Raw genomic sequence first — 16,364 nt, 5'->3', positions numbered from 1 at the left:
GCCCTTTTTTCAGCCCACAGCCACAGTCTCTCTAGAGCAGGGCTGTCCAACCTGCAGCCCAACATAAAATTGTAAACTTACTCAAAACATTGAGATTTTTTGGAGATATTTTTGGTAACTCGATCCTACAGTTCTCAAGCGTGAACTTCGTAGATGACAACATCACGTTGCAATGTCCCATAAAATAAATGTATGTATGCTCTCACTATTTGTACACACGGTGGTAGCAGAAACCACAAAAATTATGCGCAGGTCATTTATTTTGCTCATCAGGTTATGTTAGTGTTTGCGTACTTAATGTGCGGCCCAAGACGATTCTTCCAGTGTGGCCCAGAGAAGCCAAAACGTGGGAGAGCCCTGCTCTGGAGCATCTTGTCCTCAGCTCAGAGCCTCTCCTCATGGGGGTGGGGGGCAGGCCTGCGAACCTGAGCCATGTGGGCAGGGTGGGTGCATGCGCACCTCGTGGCTGGCAGCCCCACCCATGGAGCCCGGGGCCTGCACAGCCTGGCCTCCTGGCCCCCAGAGCTGCACCCCACAGCTGTCCCTCGCTCGGCGGCACCACTGAGCGCCGTCGTGTTGCAAGGAAGGGGAAGCTCGCCACCCGGAAGAGCCCACTTCGCAGTCTGGACTTCGGCAGAGCCAGGCGGGCCCGGGAAACCGACCCTGTCGGGGTGGCACCGGGCGTAACCAAGGGGGCACCCCATCCCTCCCGGGCCCGAGCCGTCGGCAGCATGAGCTGCGAGCCGCCTCCCGCTCACCTGTCATGGTGGAACAACATGTTGACGAGATCTCTGAAGAGGTCGGGTTCTTTGGGCGAAAAGAAGCCACTCCGGATCTGATCGATGGCCTGCTTCAGCTCCGGCAGCCGGTCGTAATATTCCTGGGCGTGGTAGCTGTTGCAAAGGGGAGAGAGACGTGTCACGTCGCGCGCTTAAGACCACCGCTGCTTCCCATTTCGGTACCGACAGACCGGTGCCGAGGTGGATTATACGACCGGCTCACACGTCATGTGGGTTTCAGAGTCACCGAGGCACCCAGCGATTTCGTCATCGTTAAGAGGCGCGCCCTTTGTTTCATGCTGAATTTAGGTTTTAAAATTGGTTTATTATCCGAACCTATGCTCTCCATTTATAAACAGTTAAGACCATTCAAATGGCATATAAATGGTTAAAAATATCCCAGAAGTTTGGAAAAAACCATACAAACCCAGCACAAGAGTGAATTAAAAAGCCATAAAAATCTAGGGTAAGCCTGTAAAGTGCCCGGAGGAAAGCACAGCCTCGGCCTGGTGCCAAAGGGGTCACCCTGCAGGGACCGCCAAACCTTTTGCTCTGGGGACTGTCACCACGAGGGTGTGGCCCCCGAGATAACGGCACACGGGTTCTGCGGCCGAACCGCCCTCCCGTGGGGCAACTCCCCTTCAGGGGAATGGAGGGGTCAAGTTCTCCCAGGGTGGGGGCAGAGGCGGTGCCCAGGGGTACCGACTCGGAAGGGGTGGGCACTGGTCCACCGTCCACTGAATTAAACTGTCCCGAATTGCGCAAGGTCAGGAAGACCGGCTGCTAACGATAATGAAGTGTGATTATAGACTAAGCCTTGCCTTTTCGTGGGAGGGGTGTGGATTCACACAGACACCCCCCTTCCTGTCTCCTGACGCTCTTCACCTGCCTAAACTTCAGGTGCCTTTCAGTCAAATTCCCTCAGCCTTCCCTCTTGATGCTCCTTTTCTCCAAGCCTTGGCAGCCAGCCAGACGGAGCATGCAGAACGCTGAACGTCCACACAGCATTCAGAAAAGCGGCTCTTCTCCTAGGCCTCGGGCGGCAGGATCACGACCTCCCCTCCCCTTCCCCAAGAGGCCTGTGCAGACAGGAGACGCGGAGCGTGGCCTTGGGGGGATCACAGCACACTGCCCAGCCCCGGAAGCTCGGGCTCCGTATCGCGCCGATGCCCATTTATAGCTTCTCCACCACCCAGGCGCATTTCCCATTCCGGCAGGCGCAATGTCACAGCTAATGCCACCCTGTCTGACAAAGAATCCCACGCAGGGGCGCAAGACAATACTGGCCACACCACAATAGGCGCAGCATTCATGTCCACACTGAGAGCGCAAACGTGGATGAGCCAGTGAATCTGCCTGATGCTCTCATGGACCTTGGAGGCAGCTGCTCTGGTGGCATCTCAAGTGCACGCCAGAGCACCCACCTCGGACCAAACCAGGGTCCATCCTGTCCGGCATGCTGTTTCCAAGGGCCATGGCACTCCGCTGCCCATGTTCCCTGGCGACTGGCACACGCAGCGCACCGCCCCGGATAACGGAGCTGTACATGGCACCTCTTTCAGGACCTAATTTCCAGAACTCTCGGTGCGTTTGGGGTGAATGGGACACGTGGGAACGTTCTTAGCGTTGCAACACCGACATCCTGTCTATCCAACCGCACACAATTCCTGCTCCAAGCAGCCGCTCCAGTGGCAAACGGGGAACCTCCGACCTCCCAGTGCCGCTCCCGCGCCAGCGGGGCTTCGCCTTGCTGCGCGCTCACCCGCGGCGGTCCAGCTGGGCCACATCCTCCACCCGCATGCCAAAGATGAAGAGGTTCTCTTCCCCAGCCTCCTCGGCCATCTCGACGTTGGCCCCGTCCATGGTCCCGATGGTCAGCGCCCCGTTGAGCATGAACTTCATGTTGCCCGTGCCCGAGGCCTCGGTGCCGGCCGTGGAGATCTGCTCCGACAGATCCGTGGCTGGGATCACTGCCAAGAGGACGTGCTCTTAGTTGGCTGCCTTCGAGCCACCTGGTCCCCAGGGCTCAGGGCAGCCGGCGAGCCCCATGAAGGCCGAGCCCCCAGCAGAATAAGACAGGCAATTGTGCGAGCGGGGTCTGCAACAAAATGTTGCGGCGCGGAGCGCTTCTATGCAGGGTTCCCAAGAGACAGCCCTCCCTCCTTCAGGAGACTCCCGCTGTCCTCCATCCTGAGGAAGACTGGTCCTCGCTAGGCTGTTCTGGGGAAGGGGGTGCTCCTGTGTGTGTGGATGAAGCCATTTCGCCTGCATGCGGATCCATTCTCGGAAGGCAAGTTCCTGATTTGTGTGGGGGGAAGGAAGCTGCCTTCAAGGACGCATCCGAGCCAGACCATGTCCCTGAAGTCTGTCCGGCAGAGCATGGCCCCTCCACTCCCTGCAGGTAGACCCAACCGCAGCTTCTCTTCAGTACGGACGGCTAGACTGGCTCCCACAAGAAGCAGGGCCTTCTTGGTTGTGGCTTCAGACGTCTGGAATGCCCTTGCGTGGGAGGTCTGTGCGGCTCCCTGGCTTCCGGTCTTTTGGGAGGAGAAATGGGGCTATTTTTGGTTGAGAATGACCAGATGTTTTAACACTAGCAGTTGAAAAAACTGTTTCGATGGGTTTGCCATTTATGGTGGGTTTTGTAAAAAACCCACGCAGCACTTTTACTTTCATAAGCAGGAAGAGATGCCAATTCTGTACTCTATCTGCTGTTCTGGTTATGGGATTCTCAGAGTTCCATGTGCTGAACTGCGATGACTAACAGCAATTTGTATTGTATTGTGGCTTACATGTGGCTAAAATGTCATGAGAACTAGCTTCGTGATATAACCACCAGAATCAGCACAGCGTGGAAATGCTAAGGTGGGGTGGGAAGCCCGACCCATGGCGCAAAGATGGAGCCCCAGGATTCTGAGGGGGCTGCACCCCTTCCTTGTGCCCCGTTTTCTCTTGCGAGTGCCAACCATTGGCTGGATTCCCCAGCCTTTGAGGTTTTCCCCTCTATTCTAGGAGGTCGAAATGCAGCTCCCAAGACTGAGACACAGTCAGGAGGGGCGTTAAAGAAGAATAAGCTGGCATTTCGCCTTGCCCCTTCTGCCTTTGCCCCCCTACCGCAGGATTTTGCCCCCCCCCCCGCCCAAGACGGTCTCTAAAATTAAATTTGGCCCCGGGGCCGCTGCAAGGGCTTGGCTTGCCCGCCCATCCAGGGGCTCTTGGGATGCTGAGGGTCGGGCTTTTAGCATGCAGGCCTGGGGCCTACCAGCAAGCAAAGGGCCTTTCTGACGCTTGGCCCATGCCTGCGTCGCCTCCCCAGGCCAACGGATGTGTTGGACTACATATCCCAGCATCCCCAAGCCCCAGGGAACTGCGTCCTCACGTGCCGGTGCTGCAGGGCTGCAAAGCAAGCAGTCTCGGGGCTGACCTTAGCAAGCATGGTGAAAATGCCCGGAGGAGGGTGGGGGGAGGATTCCACACCATCCGAGGCTTTCCTGCACTGGAAGCGGCGCTCCACCTTGTGCCAGGGGACGCGCCCAGCCGGCGGAGACGCTGCAGCGCCGAGGCAGGTCAGCCAAGGCAGCAGCTTCCAGCCAAGGGAAGAGTGAGCGGCAGAAGGAAGCGGTCCGAGGAGGCGCAGGCAGAATCGCAACCGGAAGCCGTCCTCCCGCTTGCAGACTTCCTCTCGTGCGCAGGGAACGCGGCGGACCCCCGCCCCAGAGTGAGTCCCGCGCACATCCCCACCCGGCCGGCTGCCACGTCCCCTGGCGTCGGTACGGACTGCAGCCGAGGACAGCGCCTCACCTTTCTCGGCCAGCGAGACCCTGTAGTTTTCCAGGAAGATGACCTTCAGCTTGTTGCCGACCACGGGGTCGTTGTTCACCACGTGGCCCACGGAAGTGATCAGCTTGATGATCAGCTTGGCCATGTGATAGCCGGGGGCCGCCTGGGAGGGGGACAGACCGTGCCGTCACCCCGCAGCCTCCCCGTCACAGAGCCACAGAGCAGTCAGGAGAGGCCATCAGGTCCTGCCCCCGGGCAGGGACGGGAAGCCTGTGGCCTCCAGCCACTCTCTGGTCCACGGAGCTTTCTCCCTGCCCCAGCCTGCCGGGGCTCGTGCCCTCTTTGCCCAGGGAGAGGGGCCCCACCATCATCCCCGGCCACTGGCCGCAGCAGCTTCTCAGCAAGGAAGAGCCGAAGCATCTTGGACTGTGCCGTTTTGGGGGTGGGAAAGGGGATCCCAGGGAGCAAGAGAAGCTGCTGGCAGGATGCGTGCCGTGGAGGAGATAGAGGAGGAAGGGGGGGGTTCTCTCCCCCCCCCCGCTCTGGCACTCCACTTCCTAAGGACGGGAGCCCTGAGTCATCGAAGGCCAGGAGGTTTGGGGCAGATAAAAGGCATTCTTTGCCTGGCTTGCCATTGAGAGCGTTGCTGCTGGCCTGGCTGGGGCCGCCAGGGGAAGCAGGGCAACCCCGGGAAGGAAAGCCTTCCCAGGCCAGCAGAAAGGGGCCGCTGCACAATGCCCCATGATGCTGCTCAGGGTCCTGGGGTGCCCCCCTGCCCCCCAGGGGAGTGCGGCCGCCCACACACCTTGCCCCCGATGATCACAGTCCTGGGGACAAACAGCTTCATGGGGTCCTGCTTGATGCCTGTGGAGCAGAGAGGAACGTCATTGCCCCCGTCCATCCGGATCCTTCCGGGCGGTCCAGGTACCCGGTTCCGCGGTCCCAAGGAGGGGGCAGGCAGGCCCTGGGATCGCCTCCTGCTTCTCACCCCACGGTTGTGCAGCCCAGGCAGGGGGAAAGTGAGCAATCGGCTTGCGATGCTGAAGAGGAGGCCAAGCACGGGGCGGGGAGTTTCGCCGGCAGCCCCCTGTTGGGGACGGACCCTTGGCGGATGCCTGACCATGAATGGCCTGCTGGGTGGGGACCCTCTTTCAGCCCGAGGCCCAAATCCCATTTTGGGGCGGCAAGGCCCTGGGCCGCAGAGCAGAGCCAGGTCCCGTCTAAGCCCATCCAGCCGTTCCTCAAAGCCTCGGAAGAGGGTTCCGGCTGTCGCGGCTGGAGGAAGGCTCAAGCGTCCCCGCAGGGTGGTGGGGAAGGGAGTGGGGGGACCCGGAGACTCAGCGGGCCGGCGGGGGCCCAGCCCTGCTCCAGGCCCTCCCTTCACGCCTGCCATTCCCAGCAACCCCAGCTTGGTTCCACTCGCAGGACACCTCCCCAGCCGTCTCCCGCTCTCCGTTCTGCCCGCGGCCCACTCCGATTTTCAGAGCTGGACCCGGGGACCCACAGGTGGGCAGGCCAGAGATCTGGGGAGGCCCGGGCCCTTTCCAGCTGCCCCTTTGGGGTCCCGGTTTTGAAAGAGGGCCCAGAGGAGGGTACCCGGCCCTGCCAGGGGACTCCAGTGTGGCCGGCGCCCGGCAACCTCCCCACCGAGCGTGTGCAAAGGCTGCGCATGGGCGCGCTCCTCTGGGGCTGGAAAGCGTGCCCACAGACGGCAGAGAAGGGCCCAGGGCTACCTCCCCGCCCCACGGGCCAGCAAGGAGGTGGCCCACCGGCACCGGCAGGGCCACCCAGTCCCCGCCACAGGGTCGGGCGCCTGGCCACCCCGGCGGCCACTCACGGTTGTACATGGTGATGACGTGCAGGCAGTTCATGAGCTGCCGCTTGTACTCGTGAATCCGCTTGACCTGCACGTCGAACATGGACGCCGGGTTGATCTTCACCTTGTACTCCTTCTCCAGGAACTGGGCAAACTTGACCTTGTTCTCCTGCGAGGCAGATGGAGATGCAGCCATGGTGGGCACCTGACCCAGGCCCCCGGCTGAAGCAGGGACGCGCCAGGCCGGCCAGTGCCCACACCGGGGGCTGCCTGGGGGGCTGCCTGGGAAGGTAAGAGGCATGCAGAACCGGAGGGGCAAATGCTAGAGACTACAGGTCCCACAATCTCCAGCCATGGGCCGTGCCAGCTGAAGCGCATGGGGGCTGTAGTCCAAAGCCATCTGCAGCACCCCAGGCTGCCCCCGCTGCCATCAGATGCCGGCTCCGGCCTGGAGGGGAGCGTCGCAACAGGGTGGAGAGCTGCCGGCGGGGCCCACGCGGGGCTCCCTGGCTCAGCCCCCCTCGGCCCGGCGCCCCCAGGGGATCCCCCGCCAGTGCGCGGCCCCCACTCCCCCCACTTGCCTGCTTCACTTTGGCCACTTCCCGGATGAAGAGTTCGTCGTTCACAAACCGGTGCAGCTTTGTCAACTGACTCAGGTCCTTCACGTACTCCTCACCAATTTTCTACAGGAAAAAGGCAGAGGTCTGGCACTGATCCGCCTTCTGGGTCTCCCCGCCCCCATCGATCAGTAGGTTCCAGCATCCCCTGCACCAAACCTCAAAAGGCCTTTTAGGGCGGAGGCAAAGAATTGCTTTCGAAGAGATTTCAACCAGGGTTTGAGGGAGGCATCCCCCTCGATGCCTGTGGAACACGCCTTTCGTTCAATAGGCGTGGCAGGTTTTTGAAGCCAAAAAGCCTACCAACCTATTTTGCCAGAGGCAACACCACAAACAGTGATTCGCTATCTGGGAGAGGGACGGGCGACTTTGCCATCTGCTGCCCGCGTTACATCGGGACTTACTTTGCCTTGGAAACGAACTGCCTCTTGAGCCTCCTTTGCTCAAGAGGAGGAAGCCCCTTGCCACCCGTCTCCCCTCCCCGCCCCTACCTCCGCAATTAGTTCGGCGAGGCCCGGGTTGCAAAGCAAGAGCCACCGCCGAGGCGTGATGCCGTTGGTCTTGTTCTGGAACTTCTCCGGCTCCAGCTCCGCAAAGTCCTTGAACCTGCAGAAGGAGCACATCCGAACGTCCCACATCACCAGGGGGACCGGCCACTCGCCTACAGATGGGCGAGATGTGCTGCAGGTTTAGTGTGCGGCATCTTTCTATTTATTATATTTATACCACACCTTTTTTCCTTCCAAGGAAATCTCAGTGGCTTCCACAATTCTCCTCACAACCTTATCTTCACAACAACAGCCCTGCAAGGTAGGCTGGGCTGAGAGTCTGAGCTGGCCCAAAGGTACCCAGTGCACTCCATGGCTGTGTGGGGACTCGCACTCGGATCTCCCCAGTCCTGCACTCTTGCCACTGGTTCCAACTTTGTACTACATCAGACTTCCCCAACCTGGTGCCACCCAGATGCTTTGGACTTCAACTCCCATCAGCCCCATGCTGGTGCAAAGACACCCACCCCGGCATGGGCTACGTTGTGATTGTTGTGACAGCCAGTGTGTTCGGTGGCTGCAGGGAGGCGCTGGGAACTCAGAGGACCCCGTCAGGAGCGAAGCTCCCTGACTCCCAGGCGAACCTACCTCACAGGGGTGTTGTGAGGACAAAATGAAGAGAAGGACGGCGACCATGGAAGCCACCTGGGACTCCTGGGAGGAGAGCGGGTGTGATGGAAATATAATACAGAATAGCGATGCAAGCACTCTGAAAGCGGGGAGGGGACCGCGGAAAAGCAGCTCTCCTGAGCAGAACGGGGCACAAAAAAAGTCCTAGCCACGGAGAACGCAGCCAAGAAGGCTCTGCCCCACAGCCCTGTGGGGTGGCTGCCGAGGGAGGGTTGCAAGGCTGGCACCCGGTGCCCCCTTCCCTTCCAAGTGCTCCCCACACCAGGCCATCTTCGGGCACCAGCCAAGGGAAGGGGCCTGAAGCCTTTTTAAAAAAATTAACGGGTATCGTGCAACAGCGTATTCGCTCCATGTCCCTTGAAACGCTCCGTGGCAGGATCTGCATCCTGGTATATGTCCTATAAATCGGAATAAACCGATTTATAAATAAACTGAGGAAAGAACTGGATGCATCAGGGAAAACCGGCACAAGTGACTCTCCGGACGTACCGAGGGGCATCTGGAGCAGAGCCCCAAAACCAGCCCCGTGTCAGATCACCCGCTGCCCGCCCCGAATTTGAACCTAGGTCCAGATTTGGCCCCGGGCCCCACTGGCAGCCTTCCCGCCCCCACCCCACCCCACCCCACCCCACGGGGTCCAAACCACCCTCCCCTGCGCACACTTGAGACTTGACGATTTCGGAGTGGATCTTGGCGACGCCGTTCACCGCGTGCGAACCCACGATGCAGAGATGGGCCATGTTGATCCGCTTGACCCCCTCCTCTTCGATCAGGGACATCCGCCGGAGGCGGTCGACGTCCTTCGGGAACAGTGCTGAAATCCTCTGGGGGCACACAAGGAAGGAAAAGGCCTGTCACCCGCACGCTCCCCCCCGTTTGGACACCCGAACTCGGCAACATCTGGCCGGCATTCATGGCACAACTCCCAGCCTGACGGCTCAGACCTGCCTCGCCTGGCTCTGGGCGGCTTTTGTGCACCATTCCAAGGTACAAAGACCTGTTCCAAGGTTTTCTTCCTTGCCCTGGGAGCTTTAAGGCACAGTGGGCTTGGGTCTGGGCTCCAGCGCCCGTCGCCTTTGGTCCTGCCGACCTCTGGAGCCCCACGAACACCTCTCCGGAACGGAATTCAGCCCCTGAGCCAAACAAGGTTTACCACCCTGGCTTAAAGGTAAATGTTACGCTACTGAACCAAACTCTTCCGTGCTGGGAAAACACGCACTGGGATTCCCCAGGAACGGGGACTTAAGCTGATAATTCCTTTTGGAGTAAATGAGGCTGACCCACACCTTCCAAGACAAACTTTTGAGGCTGGAGAGGCACACCTGGCAGGGAAGGGAGAAATTGCACAAAAATATCCCGTTCTTCATCCTTTTCACTATTTCTGGATTGTTTTCCTGTCTCCCACAAAACTTGAGGCGCAGGCTTCTCCGGTCTGGTTAGGCTACCTGGCCAGCAGGGTGCTGGGAGTCGTAGTCCGACCTATCTGGAGGCCACCAGGCTAGGGCGGGCTGTGCTGGAGTGAGGGCTGGAAATGTTGCCCTCACTCAGATTGGGCTTCAGGCCGCCTTGCTTCCAAGGCGATGTCTGAGCCGCACGTGGGCAGATCTTTCCTGGCCTCACCCTGACACTTTGTGGGTGGAAAAGTGAAAAAGGACATCCCAGAACATCAGTGCAACCACTGGGGGCAGACCCACGGGCAAATCAGCTATCAGTGGCTACCAGCCTCGCTGGCCACGGGCTCCCTCCTTCCCCAGAGGTGGCCTTCCTGGACACACCAGCTGCCGAAGGGCTTGGGCAGCGGGAGGCCTGGCACCCCTCCGGCTGGAGGGATCCTGCGGGCAGCAGGTTTTCCACCTTTGCTCTGACCCAGCACAGCACAGTCAGGAAGCTGTACACAGAGCAGCCGCTCAGGAATGATTTCCGCCATTCCAGAACGGCCAGACGAGCGCGCGAGGGAGATCCCGCCACGCAGCCCGACTCACGTCCAGGTGCCGCTGGTTGATTTCGTAGATGATCTGCAGGTGCCTCGGCAGCAGCTTCTCCACCAGCTCCACCGGCCAGCGCTCGAGGGCTTCGGGGAGGACCGTGTGGTTCGTGTAGGCGAAGGTCCGGGTGGTGATGTCCCAGGCCTGGAATGCGCGGGGACGAGAGTCAGGAGAGCCGAGGCAAGGGGAGAAAGCAGGGGCGGGCAGCCGGGAGGCGTGGCGCGAACCTAGCGGGAAAGCACACCCTGCGCCTGCAGGCCCGACCACGGTTTGGGTCCCGGGCTCCCCAGGCAGGGCGAGCGCGAGCAACACCGGCGGGCAGGTCTCTCCCCCGGGCAGAGCCTCCCCTGGGCCAGTCTCTGTCATTATCCAGGTTCGGTCCGGCTACAGCTCCATCATTAGCATCACAAGAGGGATTGCCTGGGCTGATCGAGGAAGGGGACCCACAATCCATGACGACAAATGGTTCTTACTGATGAAGAAATGCAATATACAGGCCTTTAAGCAGAATGGAAGAGGAAACTGGATTGTCCGGTTCTGCCTAATTGGCCAATCACTACCCTCAAGCCTGCCTGTAGCATCTCTGGATCCTAAACGATGGGCCTATTCAGCAAAAACATTTGTTTCGTGTCTCTTGGACACTGCGGTGTCTTTAACAAGGGACTGACTGATTTGCCTAATTGCTGCCAGAGAGATAATTGCAGGGAATGCTTTTGTATACATGTTTTGGCTGCCTGGAGAGGCGGGGGGGGGGGGGGGCTCTCCCACCCTGGAGACATTCAAGGGGAAACTGGGCAGCCCTCTGAGTGGGGTGGTGTGACTTGGAGTCCTGCAACAGCACAGGGGTGGACTAGATGGCCTTCATGGCCCCTTCCAACTCTTCTATTCTAGGACTCTACATCCAGTAGTTGCTTCTTTTGGGGAGTAGGTTATTATATGAATAAATTTTGTACTGGAGCAGTTTTTAACTATTAATTGGGATTCATGCTCCTTGAAATTGTCCGCATGCTTTGTGGTAGTTAGCTATTGGTGTAAATATACTCTCTACGCCCTCAAGAGCTGGAAGCCCCAATATGACAACACTGTTAAACAAAGAAAGAACTCCGGGGGTCAGACAGACGCCCTGCAGAGTCCCCAGGCTCCCCCCTTGGACCGAGACGGGGTGCACGTCTCTCGGGGGCCTGGCAGCCCTGCACTGACACGGGGGAACAACATCTGGAGGCCCGGCTTCCTTTCCCAGTCCACAGAGGCAGCAGCCAAAGGGCTTTTGGAGCAGCACAGCAAGAGGACTTGTCAGGAGCACCTCAGAACCAGAGACGCACGTCCAGTTCTTGTGACTATCCCAAGTTGCAGAAGAAACGGTCTGGGCGGGCGACCAGAATTTGAACAAAGGCCCGAGTACGGCTCACTGGAAACCCACATTCCAGGTGTTCCGTTCAGGTCATTCCAAATACTGAGACGCAGAGATGAAGAAGTCTTGGACTGCCTTGGGCAGGCGCCACGTGAAATCCAGCCCGGGAAGGGTCACCTGCCTCTCACCTGCACTTTTATTCCTCAACAATTCCAGCAGGTGGAGCCCTTGAGAGGCCTGTCGAGGGCCCTTTCTAGCAAGGCAGCCCAGGCCCCATGAGGTAGGGAATGATGGGAACTGCACTCCAACACATCTCCAGGGTGCCAGTTTGGGAAAAGCCGCTCCAGCTGCCAGGAGCTGGCAGAGATCTCTGGTGGGGGTCTTTCCCTGCTGTGCTGCCCACAATTCTCTGGAAGGAGATGCCAGAGAGCGGAACCAGAACATCCACCTTCAAACACATGGCAGAGACCACCCACCACGTGGGGTCTTACTGCAGCGCGACCGCCATGGAGCTCCTGATATGCAAGAAAGACACCAGCCCCCCCTCCTTTATCCAGATGCTGTTCATGATGATGAAATTGCTGTTATTGATAATAATGATAGCAACACCACAATCGTGCAAGCCCCCAAATAGCTTGATATAAATAGCCTTTGCACAAAGCTGAAGGATAGTATTGGCCTCTTTCGGAAATCAGTATGAGGGGGTCACCTCCACCCTCTTTCTCCCAACTGCAGTGGGGGAAGCTCCTGGGATCCAGATGTTACAGTGCAGGGCAATCCGGAAAGGTGACGGCTTGGGATCGGGATACCTGAAGGAACGTCTCCTTCCTTACACGCCCTCATGCCCCTTAAGATCTGCGGGAGAGGCCCTGCACCGGGAACCCTCCCTGAGGAGGTAAAAGGGACAGCTACCCGCAGCAGGGCCTTCTCTGCAGTGGCACCCAGATTGTGGAATGTGCTCCTCGGAGAGGTTTATATTCTCTTCAGAGCCGGGTCAAAACCTTTTCATTTAATCGTCATTAGTATGTTAATGTTTTAACAGTCGCTTTTTGATTTTGATGGAAATTTTTACTGGTGTTATATTATTGACTTATAGATATGGTTGGTTTTATTGTATTTTGATTTTAAGGATCGCAAGCTGTCCTGAGATGCCATGCATAAGGGCCAGGGCATACAAAAGTGTTAAATAAACAAACAAACAAACGTTTTGTGCCAGCAACACCAGCGATCTGGTACCACTGATCTGGAAACCTGAACTTCTCGCAAGTGAAAAAAGAGCAGGCCTATATAACCGAGAAAGGGCAGCAAGGGTGGACGAAGAGACTCAAAATGTGCCGGTGACGAAAAGATGGCCAAATTGGATGGGGCGGTTGCTGAGTGGAGGATGGTCATTATTAGTTTTTCGGCACCAGGCCAAGACCTTTTTATTTAAACAATATTTTAATTGTTGATTGTATTGATTTTATTCTATGCTGGGATGTTCCTAGATTTTTAATGTAAATGTATGGTTATTTATTTGTTTGGAAGCTGCCCTGAGGCTTTTGCGAAGGGGGCAGCATATAAATGTGTCAAATAAATAAATAAACAAACAAACCCTGGAAGCAGAGCCGAGAAAACATTCCAAACCTTGGCCCACGGCAGTCTCTCGATATCCAGGAATACCCTCATCAGTTCGGGAATCGCCAGCGACGGATGGGTGTCGTTCAGTTGGATCGCAACCTGAAGGATTGGTATGCAAGGGGCAGAGAGGGGAAAAGTAAGCAGGGGGAATGGGAAGAAAGATGGCCTGGAACTCCCAGCATGCCCCAGAACTGCTGCGGCATGCTGGGAGCTGGAGGCCCCGTCTCTGTCTGAGCATGCATAAGATGCACCCCTGGGGTCATAAATAGGCTGGTTAAAAGGCAATGGAACTTAAGTCTGCCTGGGAAAAATTATGTCAGCCAAGTAAGGGTTCCATCCCATAATCTACAATGCACAAGCAGTGGTGCTGGCTCTCCAGGCAGGAAAAGCTCTCTGCGTATGTTCAGAGGCAACCATTCCTCTTGCTTCATATCTTCCAGTGCAAAGCCCTGCAAGAGACATTCTGGGGCAGAACCAGGGCAAAACTGCACATGAGAACTGATTTAGTCCCCAAAGCAACAGATCGGACTCCCCTAAAATCTGGTGGCCTCCATGGAGTACGTGCTCTGTAATTAAGCCCAGCCTCCCAGCTGAGCTCCCAGCTGGATGAAAAAAGGAGCAAAGCTCAGGGAGTCAAGGTTCAGTTTGGATGCCAGGAAGCATTTCCTGACAGTCGGGACCACCAGGGTGTGGAATGAGCTTCCACAGGAGGTGGCTGAGGCCCCATCAGTGTGGGTGTCCAAGGACAGGCTGGACATGCACATGGTGGGCATGTCATGAGCAGAGCTGGCTAGAGCCGGGGGTCAGACTAGATGGCCCGGGAGACCCCTTCTGACTCGCGCTGTTTCTATGTTACTTGGGGTGTCAGCAGAAGCGGCGCAGTGTTCCGGCAGTTACCTGATCTGGGAAGGAATCAAACGCTGTCCGGACACTTTCGGTGCTCCCAAACTTGGAGGCTTTGAATCGACGGATGATATCCTGCAAGGTGGCTGCTACCACGAAGTATTCCTGCTTCAGGCGCAGCTCCTTCCCTTCGAAAAACTACAAGGAAAGAAAGGATGGTCCCACTGGGGGCAAGAATCCCACGATAAGAAAAGGACAAGACTCGGTCGATGATGCTTCGTAACCGTGGCAAACATGGGTTTGCAGCCTGCATCCGGCTTGGGGGGATGTGGCCGTGAGGTGCTCCCCCTGCCTCTATGGGCGTCGGGTGACTGAGCAGCAATTTGCTCTTGGGGTTCTCACGGAGCAGAAGCCAGCCCAGGGTGCAGTTGCTGGGAAAAAGGCTTAATTAGGAAGGGAACCGGAAATCAAGTTTCGGAGGTCACGCACCCCCTATACAAATCTATGGTGTGGCCGCATTTAGGATTCTGTGTGCAATTCTAGTTGCGGGAATTGCAATAAACGTGTCTATTGTTGAGCGGGAACAAGTGCAGAAAAGGGGAACTAAAATGAAGAAGGGCTGGAGGGAGGAACGGTTACAGCGGCTGGGATTGCCCAGCCTAGAAAAATGGGGGGTACACGCCACAGAACTGTGCACGGCAGGGAGAAGACACGGTTCTCCTTTCATCCCATGAAGCTGACTGGTGGGAGACTCGGAATGCGTCGCCCTTCATGCGATGCGCAGCTCAGCCAAGGGAATTCACGACCACAAGACGGAGCGACGGCCGCCAATCCGGAGGGAATTAAAAGACGCCGAGCAAATTTACGGAGGGGAAGCCGATCTGCTCCTGATGGCCAAAGGCCGGCTCCAGCATCAGAGGCAGCTGGCTGGGGGCGATGGGTGGAAGGGTGCTGTGGCATCCGTCTCTTGCCTGGGGGTCTCCCCTGAGCAGCTGGTTGGCAGCCATGTGCAGAGCTGGTCTAGGGGGACCCTGGAGGTGACCCAGCAGCGCCCGCATGTTCCTAAGCTATGATCCTGCAGGCGGATGGGGGTTTTTTGGCACTGGCGATCGCCTCTGAGTTGGCTCCAGGAATGGAAGAAGAGCTGGCGCGAGAAACAGAGGCTGAATTGTTCTGTGCTGCCTTGCCGGAAAGTCCATGGAGGCCCTGCCCTTCCGTCGCTTAGCTGGTCATCGGCGGCTGTGAGCCAGCAGGGACTGGGCAGGACGGATTTTTTGGCTCGGCCACGAGTAGACGGGGCCGACCGCCCTGCCGGGGACACAAGATCCAGCTTTGCCACAGGCAAGCCCGGCTCCGAGAGATAGAAGCAAACACCCCGGAGCCGGAATCAGCCGCTATTAAAATCATTCCTCCCAGGAGCACAAGAACAGACCAGGAAAGAAAAATTACAGGCCTGAAGTCTGGTGGGGAAATTCAGTTAAGGGTTTCAAGGAGAAGCTTTGCGTTTCACAGAGGTGTACACGGACGGCCATTTTGAGATGTGGGAGATTCGCTGAATCGAGGCACGATTGTGCTCCAGCACTAATTAAAACATGGCAAGAATTCAACCCATGCCCCCAGCCGATGGGTTTGTTTGCTTTCAAACCTGGCTGCATGCTGGATTCTCTTTCTGAAATCAGCCCCTGCCAGAGGCGGAATCCATCACACCTGGAGCACCTTAGAGGTCCACTCTTAGCCATGCCCAATTCTCCTGGCCACACCTCCTTCGGATCACCAGGGCTTGGGGCTTTCCTGAAGATTTCCTCCATCCTCAGAGACTGAAATGCTTCTCCGAAGCCTCAGTCACCAGCAGGAAAATCTTTTGGCCACTGGTTGTGCCCCGGTCCCTGGAATATGGCCCCAGAAAGCTTTTCCAGGATTGCATCTGCCCTTGAGCTGAAAGAATTAGGACCCCCTTGCCACAGGATAAGCTGCTTTGTGAAATTATACGCGAGATGAATTCTTCCCCAACCCAGAAATGTATGTAAATAGAAATTATCTTCTCTTAGCCTGCCTCGCCCCAGAAACGCAGGCAGACTATTGCAATTTTATGAGGTGTACATGAAGGTTTGGTATGAATTCTACCAGAAATCTGTTCTATGATCAAAGCAGCTAAGCTAAGCAAAGACACAGGCGTGAAACCTCAAGCACGAAAGGACCGCTTGGCCTACTTCTCACAGAGGCAGCGAACTTGGGTTGGGACAGCAGAACCTTGCCATGCTCTCCCATACAAAAAGAGAAATAGGTTAGTGCCGTCTAGGTTTGAACCCTGGTCCTTGAGAAGCTAATTTTCTGCATTCGGGGATTTGCTTTAAAATTTAGAGGAGGCTTCTGCTCCTGCTCTCCCACCAACAGG

The 16,364-nt window shown here is 57.3% G+C and overlaps 1 protein-coding gene across 2 annotated transcripts in view; it reads right to left on the bottom strand.

Moving 5' to 3' along the window:
• The window catches only part of PYGL (glycogen phosphorylase L), a 40,531-nt gene that overhangs the window by 3,045 nt on the left and 21,122 nt on the right, over nucleotides 1-16,364 (bottom strand). For both annotated transcript variants that reach the window (XM_044436501.1, XM_044436502.1), the window contains exons 9-19: nucleotides 14,024-14,167; nucleotides 13,133-13,225; nucleotides 10,153-10,299; nucleotides 8,831-8,994; nucleotides 7,484-7,598; nucleotides 6,957-7,058; nucleotides 6,397-6,544; nucleotides 5,365-5,423; nucleotides 4,581-4,722; nucleotides 2,542-2,749; nucleotides 759-893 (exon numbers count right to left, since the gene is read on the bottom strand). In XM_044436501.1, the coding sequence (XP_044292436.1) occupies nucleotides 759-893; nucleotides 2,542-2,749; nucleotides 4,581-4,722; nucleotides 5,365-5,423; nucleotides 6,397-6,544; nucleotides 6,957-7,058; nucleotides 7,484-7,598; nucleotides 8,831-8,994; nucleotides 10,153-10,299; nucleotides 13,133-13,225; nucleotides 14,024-14,167 (1,457 nt within the window). The remainder of the gene's footprint in view (nucleotides 1-758; nucleotides 894-2,541; nucleotides 2,750-4,580; nucleotides 4,723-5,364; nucleotides 5,424-6,396; nucleotides 6,545-6,956; nucleotides 7,059-7,483; nucleotides 7,599-8,830; nucleotides 8,995-10,152; nucleotides 10,300-13,132; nucleotides 13,226-14,023; nucleotides 14,168-16,364) is intronic.

Source organism: Varanus komodoensis, unplaced genomic scaffold (assembly GCF_004798865.1).
Source record: "Varanus komodoensis strain SLA01 unplaced genomic scaffold, ASM479886v1 scaffold3, whole genome shotgun sequence".
Classification (NCBI taxonomy): Eukaryota; Metazoa; Chordata; class Lepidosauria; order Squamata; family Varanidae; genus Varanus; species Varanus komodoensis.
This window is presented reverse-complemented; position numbering and strand designations above follow the sequence as displayed.